Genomic DNA, 7,500 nt, shown 5'->3' with positions numbered 1-7,500 from the left:
TTCTCATTAACGTCCCTACTTGTTTTTCTTCACCTCCGTCAACGTCTGTTTGCGGCCCTCATGAAGCCGTCTGGGAGAAGCCTGACGGGACAAATTCAGACGGTGACACAGCGTTGTTTACATTTACTGAAGGCCTTTTTTTAAAAGTGCATTAAAATGTTTGTGTAAAGGATCATATATATCGATGTGGGTGTATTATTCAAACGATATATCAATATAACAAACGTTCTTCACGAGGCAATCAAAGGAACACCTGGTTTTGAACGCGTGTGTTTGTTCGTGGATGACGTGGCTCGCGTCGCAAGATGATTCGATGCCAGACGAACAAATTACAATATGCCGTCAGCGGATGAAAGGCTCGGCGGGTCAATCCCTCGGCTCCGCTAGTCCGGTTGGAAGTGTCCTTGGCCAAGACGCTTAACCCCAGATTACTCCCGGAGGCTGGGCGCCGTTTCATTAGAGGGGGGGGGACACAAACGCTCCAGCGGTCAAAAGTAGCGTCGCTCCCCGTCTGGACAAAACCTCTCAATCGGCCGTGTTTCACTTCCTTGACACACACACACACACACACACACACACACACACACACACACAACCTGACGTGTTAATGGCTTGTCTTAATGTGTCCTGAGTATGAGGTCATCATTGTCCTCTGGGATGTCTGATTCGGACTCCTTGTGCTAGTTGAAACTAGGAGCTGAAGCAGTTGAGGAACATGATTATTGTTGTGAGAACATCCTGGTACCAAACACACACACACACACACACACACACACACACACACACACACACGGGCATCGTGGCTTCAGAGGGAGACGTCACTGTCAAACTTTCCGTGCAAAATGGTCTCCTCCATTGACAAACGCATTGCGTGTGCCTCATGGCCCAATTCGAGTGGTATGGAGGCATTATTTGTCTGAAGGGGGCGGGCTTTTCCTCTCAAACAACGCAGGTGAGTCATGTGCTGCCAGGCTTGTATACGCTGGAGGTCCGGCTTTGTTTAGGCTTCCCCGATGCCAAAATCTCTGAACCTGGCGGGATGCCGAGCGGCCAAACCCTCCGAGTTAATGAACGGCTTGTGAGTCCTTGTGACTTCTATTTAGAAGCCTGCATTGCACCTCCTAACCCGATGAACGCATTCTTCTTCAATGATTCAGACCAGACGGTGCAAACTGGGAGAAGTGATCCACCCCCAAGAAGCCATGAGAACAATGTTGTGTGTGTGTGTTTTATGGAGCTTGAACATCCCACACACAGGCAGATATATTTTTATATATATATATATATATATTTTCACACGTCCATGTGCTGCTCGGCTGATATTTACTTTTGTTAATTGGTCAGCCACACGCGCACCATCAGTGGGTTTTGATTCCCATCGCGACCCGCCGCTCATCGTGGTCGTGGCACACTGACGCCGGGACGAAGTCGGCGACCTTGCTGAAGACGCCGCATGACGGGTTGACCTTGGTGGGCCGAAGCCTCCAGCAGCAGCAGACGGCCGCTTAACGCGCTGCTGGTCACAGCGCTTCATTCTGCGTAGTCGGACATGTCTTTGGACGGCTCTGCATTCCTTTTTATTTGGTCTGTGCTCTTATTTGAGAATAATAAATATAACAATTTGTGATTTGTATTGAATTTATAATTCCTACCCACTTGCCCAGTAAAGAACCAATAATGGTAAACCCCGGCCTTTATCTTCCACAGATGAATCCTAATCCTCAACGTCGGTGTGCAGTAGAGAGCCCGTGAATCTCTCTCTCTCTCTCTCTCTCTCTCTCTCTTTCTCTCAATGGCGTCTTCTCCGTCTGATGCTGAAACACGTTACTGGTGAAGTGTAATAACCTCCCAAAGTTGTCATTATTTATCTAAATGAAATGAGACGCTCAGATTTTATCGACGTACGCCCTCGAGTATGGATTCAAAACCCAGCGTCGTGTTGGCGCTTTGCAGAAAGACGCTCTAAGTTAAACAGTCTGTCTGTCCCCCTGGTGGTCAGGAGAGAGAATGCAGCTTTGACACATGAAGCATAGACTTCGATACAACCAGAGGAGTCGCCCCCTGGTGGTCAGGAGAGAGAATGCAGCTTTAACACATGAAGCATAGACTTCTATACAACCAGAGGAGTCACCCCCTGGTGGTCAGGGGAGAGAATGCAGCTTTAACACATGAAGCATAGACTTCTATGTTGGCTGTGTTTTGTGTGCGAGGTATTTACACAGCGGTCGGCATACTTTACTTAATAAAAAGATTAACGCTGTTTGACAGTTTAATTAACAATCTTGAGCACATTAAGCCGTAACACCGTGGTCGCTCTGCACGTGACAACAATGCGTTTGTGCGTAAGAAGTAATGTGCTGAGTGTTGCAGTAAGTCATTGTTCTTGTGGACCAATGGAAAGTGTTTCTTCTCCTCTAGAGCGTCTGCTGCCGGTGACCACCGTGGAGGTGATGCCTGCACACGGTGCTGATCTCGTTGCATCTTTCTCACGCGGATGCGTTGTCGGGTTAACGACACACGAGGACGATGTCTTGGAATAGCTTCTTTATTTCGTCTGACAAACAGTTAAAAAATATATATATATATATATTCACTATAAAGATGATATGAAACTGGGAAAATCAGCGAATCTTAACAAAGCGTCGATTCATCAAATCGACTCGTGACAAACGGGAATAAAGCCAAGCGGGCTCTAAAAGTCCCTTTTTCATGTGGGCTCAGGATGAATCGATTACGAAGCTGGAATGTCTGCTTCTATCTTAATTACCCGTAGTTTAGTTTGTAAAGATCAGGACACAAATGTGTTCCTCCATCTTTCTTTCTGATAGTCCCAATAGAAACGGGTGTTCAGATGATATTTATGTGTCAATTCTCTGGTAAATTCAGGATTATCTTGTGTGTGGACTTGATTATTTCAAAAGAAAGCTGGGAGACCACTGGTCCGTTATCCTTGTTTCCTTTTTTAAATCTTCAACTCCACCTCCTGAGCTCCAACCCAGGTGACACCCCCCCCCCCCCTCTCCCCCGGCTAATTACGACATCTGTCCGAGAGCCAGAGACGTCTCTTTTTTGTTGAGGAGAAGCTCTCTGATCTCAACCCCAATGCTCCCGCTGACCGTATTTAGCAACGTCCGAGTGAAAGCAGCCATGAAAGGGAAAAAGAGAGAGAAATGTCCTCTGAACTTTAATCTCCCACGTGTCGGTACGTGAGCTCTGTTTAAAAAGAGCCTCTTTTGGGCAGAAAAAGCAAAGCGTGTCCTCCTCCACGGACTAAAGAGTCCGGCTTAGTTTCTAAGAGGCCACTTTGCTCACTTATCAATGAAGCCGGCGTGTCTGAGAATATTTTGGGGCCGGGGCGATACGGTAGAAAACCTTCTACCCCGGTATCGTTCAATTCAGTTTATTTTGTATAGCCCAATATCACAAATTACAAATTTGCCTCAGAGGGCTAAATCTCATAGCTCTAATCCCGACGCAGAATGTTTTCTGGTAATCCAGTAAATAAGTAGTATATACCGGGTGGTTTTTGTATACTCTTTGGTGGATTAATTACGTGACACGTTGAGGATTATCTCAGTTAATTAAGAGCTCAAACTCAAAACAGGTCGGCTTTTCTGATGCATTCGAGTCGCTGTGCTCGTAACTATGATTTCCTTTTAGAAAGATGATGATAAATAAAGTTTTTTTTTTTTTTTTTAGCTCCGTGGTGGTCAATCCCAGTTTTTATTTCATCTGAAACGTACCGATTTGTTAATACATTGTACTTTTAAATAAATGAATGAATGGCCTCAAATGAAGGAACTTTGAAGCAGGAAGTGAAACCATGACCGTGGCTAACGTGACGAAATCAGACGGTGAATCGTGTGCGTCGTCTACGCGGAACAGACGCGGCTCTAAATCCAGATTAAAGATTCATTAGGACCAATCGGGAGGCCGCTCACCTGCAGACGGCCAGGTGTAGCCTTTCAGCTCGGTCACGCTCGCCCACTAATCCTCCGGCTTCAAGCTTCCTCCTTGACCATTTTAATTTGCCTTTTTTTTTAAATATATATATATGAAGCATTTCCAATTATGTCACTATCCCCCCTCCCCTTTTTTTTCCCCCAAAAATATGTCTTTTAATTATAAAACATATTGAACAAAAGGCAAAGGACGGAAAGGGTAAATATACGTGCAGTTGAAGCTAAATGCAGCTAAATTTAATTAATTTAAGAAAAGTTTCTCTGCTTCCTCCCTGACTCCACGAGTCAGCTGCTTATAAAGAAGAAATCAAAATGAAATTATAATTTCATGGCTTCGGTGTGGAATTTGTTTGTTATAATCAGGAATTCCTGCGTCTGCGTGACCCTTTCAGTCTTTATCCAGCAGATCTTGTTTGTGAATAAACTTTTTTTATTAAATTCACAATTTAATCCGCTAGAATAATTCATCTTTGTGATTTTTTTTTTAATTTTTATATATTCAGTTACGGTCAACCGACTTTATTTAACGGCTTTGAATGACAGGAGGCGGACTCTTGTTTTAAAAAAAAAAAAAAAAAACGACATTGGTTTCACCCCCCAAAAAACCACCAGTATGCTCCTCCACATTGAACCCCAGACAGACTGAAGAGTCCTCTGCTCCGTTTGACTACCTCGACATTTAACCCGTCATTTGCATCCGGGGAGTGCTCTGCATCTTAAGCCAGTGTTTTGAATATCTGTGTGTGTGTGTGTGTCCTGGCAGGAGGCCGATGGCGACGACAGGCTGGGCCTGCAAGGCGACGCGGAGGGAGACTGCGACGGCGACTCCAAAGCAGACACTCCAGATGTTCCCCTATCCACGGCGGACACAGACAACACTCCACAGTACCTGAACAAGGCTCTGGAGGGCCTGCCGCCCAGGTACACACACACACACACACACACACACACACACACACACACACACACACACACGTGTGATGGAGGCCAGCAGCTTCAAGAGCACCGTGTGTTTGATTCTGACGCTCTGTTGGAGATCAAGGGCCCATTATACATGTAGCACCTTACTAGTCTGAGTTTAGTTAGTTTGTTCTGTCTTGCTTCCATCTTACTAAACTAATTAACTCATTCATGCTCCAGTTCTTGGGTTCACCGGATGTAGAACATGCAGGTCACACTGACCTAAATAAGCCTCCTAACGCCGTGACTCCGCTGCAACGAGCAGGTTTGGCCCCTGCGTCTCTCCTGAGGAGACCCCGACAGAGCCCCCCCCCCCCTGTGCATGTGGGTTAAGCGGACCCGGGATTAGATCCCGCAGAGACGTCCGAACACGCTCGTGAACTCGTTGAGTGACTCATGACCAATTATCTTTATTGCCTTCCTTGGATTTAGTCCAAAACAAAGACGTGATTTATATGTTTCTGCTTCTGAACCTCTCGCTCACGGGAGAGTCGAGTGAGGCGACTTTGGGACGGCGCTCACGCGTAAACACAAACGGTGACATAGTTGTGTGTCGTGGTGAAACTGGAATGAGGCCGGAGGAATCCGGTTCCTCTCCTCCGACACGCCTACGATCGATCATGGCGTCCTCGCTCTTTAACACGTTAAAGTATTTCTTATGCAACTCATACGCAGCATGCAAGACAGTTTTTCTCTGACTGTCGACAAATATATTCACATGCTGGTGTGTCTTTGACGGCTGGGAGTAGCTTTAATTTAAGCACACGTGCAGTGGCACTACTCTTTCAGGTTGCTTTGACTTGTATCTTGAAAAATAAGAAAATGGGCTTGATCTAGTTTTTTTTTTTGCTCGTTTTATGAACAAAATATTGGACCCTTTTCTGTTTGTCTGGAGAATAAGCACCATTTAAGGATTTTGATGGGGAAGGCCGGTTTCACCCGGCAGACAAGTGAACGAGAAGTGGAGGGCAGGTGAGGTCACGGGGGCTTAAAGGCTCACGAGGAGGGAAGCACTAATCCTGAGTGTGGGAGACACATGAGTGAACAGACTGCAGGGGGGGTGAAGGTGAAGAGCGAGGGATGGTGTGATGATCAGAGAGAGAGAAACAGCAGCAGCTGTTCACGATGCTGCCGCTCCAAGTGTTCTCCAGTCGTACCGCTCTCGGTCGATCGGGGCGAGCGGTTCAGGTGATGCCTCGCGCGTCATTTATCGTTACGATCGTAGCACGCGAGGAAAAACCAGACTAACAAAACAAAGACGCCCGTGCATTCCTGCAGGTCTTTCTTTTTCTTTTTTTTGGCATCTCCTTCAACAAAAAAAACTCTCTGGGCAGATAATGGAGCCGACATCTAAACAACAACAACAATCAGGAGAACATGCTCTGTCCGGGACCCCGATGGTGGCTCCACAGCGAACTCTTATTCCGTCTTTATTTTGTCTTTATTTTGTCTTTATTTTGTCTTTATTCCGTCTTTATTTTGTATTTATTTCGTCTTTATTTTGTCTTTATTCCGTCTTTATTCCATCTTTATTCCGTCTTTATTTTGTCTTTATTTTGTATTTATTTCGTCTTTATTTTGTATTTATTTCGTCTTTATTTTGTATTTATTCCGTCTTTATTCCGTCTTTATTTTGTATTTATTTTGTATTTATTCCGTCTTTATTTTGTATTTTTGTATTTATTCCGTCTTTATTTTGTATTTATTTCGTCTTTATTTCGTCTTTATTCCGTCTTTATTCCGTATTTATTTTGTATTTATTCCGTCTTTATTTCATCTTTATTTTTGTTTCGCCACATTTTAAAATCCAGTTTAGGTTTGTTTAAACCTGGTATTTGTGCTTAGCGTCAAATACAGTGCGTTTCCAACTGGTGAAGTCAGGAAGTAAAACCCGTAAAGACGTCGTCACTTTCATGAAGGAAAAAGTTGATTTTATTTTTTTTAAAATAAAAATGAATTTTTTGAATTTTTTTCACAAGCACGTCAGCCCTGAATATTCAAAAGATTTACCGTTTCACAGGCTTTAATGTTGTTGTTTTTTTATAACTGGATGGAACCGAATTCGTATTTCTCTATCTCTCTTCAGTTGAAAAGCACAAATGAATGTTAACGTAAATATTCATTCCCTTTCCCCACAGATGGAAGAACTACTGGATACGAGGCGTTCTGTCCGTAGCCATGATCTCCGGCTTCTTCGTCATCATCTACATGGGACCCGTCACTCTCATATTGGTGGTAAGCAACGCCGAATTTCGACGCCACAGCGGTCAAACATTTTGAAAGCGCTGACGTGTGTGTGTGTGTGTGTGTGTGTGTGTGTGTGTGTGTGTATATATATACGCAGGTCATGACGGTCCAGATCAAGTGCTTCCAGGAGATCATCACCATCGGCTACAGAGTGTACCACTCCTACGAGCTGCCCTGGTTCCGGACGCTGAGCTGGTGAGGAGAAATACCCAGAATCCATCTGCAGAATCATCTGCATGCAGATGGATTATGAACGGAGACCGCTTCGCCCTTTTCATTTCAATTTTTTTTTTTTAAAGGAAACTTTTCTCCCAGATCTTGTATGATTACA

At 44.6% G+C, this 7,500-nt stretch overlaps 2 protein-coding genes across 2 annotated transcripts in view; both read left to right on the top strand.

Annotated features, from left to right (window-relative positions):
* The window catches only part of LOC117736156 (E3 ubiquitin/ISG15 ligase TRIM25-like), a 706,744-nt gene that overhangs the window by 103,066 nt on the left and 596,178 nt on the right, over positions 1-7,500 (top strand). The gene's annotated exons all lie outside the window — the stretch shown is intronic.
* cds1 (CDP-diacylglycerol synthase (phosphatidate cytidylyltransferase) 1) overlaps positions 1-7,500 on the top strand; it is a 19,668-nt gene that overhangs the window by 3,001 nt on the left and 9,167 nt on the right. The window contains exons 2-4 of the mRNA XM_034541289.1: positions 4,726-4,883; positions 7,061-7,157; positions 7,267-7,364. Coding sequence (XP_034397180.1) covers positions 4,726-4,883; positions 7,061-7,157; positions 7,267-7,364 — 353 coding nt within the window. The remainder of the gene's footprint in view (positions 1-4,725; positions 4,884-7,060; positions 7,158-7,266; positions 7,365-7,500) is intronic.

The sequence above is a fragment of the Cyclopterus lumpus genome, chromosome 9 (assembly GCF_009769545.1).
Source record: "Cyclopterus lumpus isolate fCycLum1 chromosome 9, fCycLum1.pri, whole genome shotgun sequence".
Classification (NCBI taxonomy): domain Eukaryota; kingdom Metazoa; phylum Chordata; class Actinopteri; order Perciformes; family Cyclopteridae; genus Cyclopterus; species Cyclopterus lumpus.
This window is presented reverse-complemented; position numbering and strand designations above follow the sequence as displayed.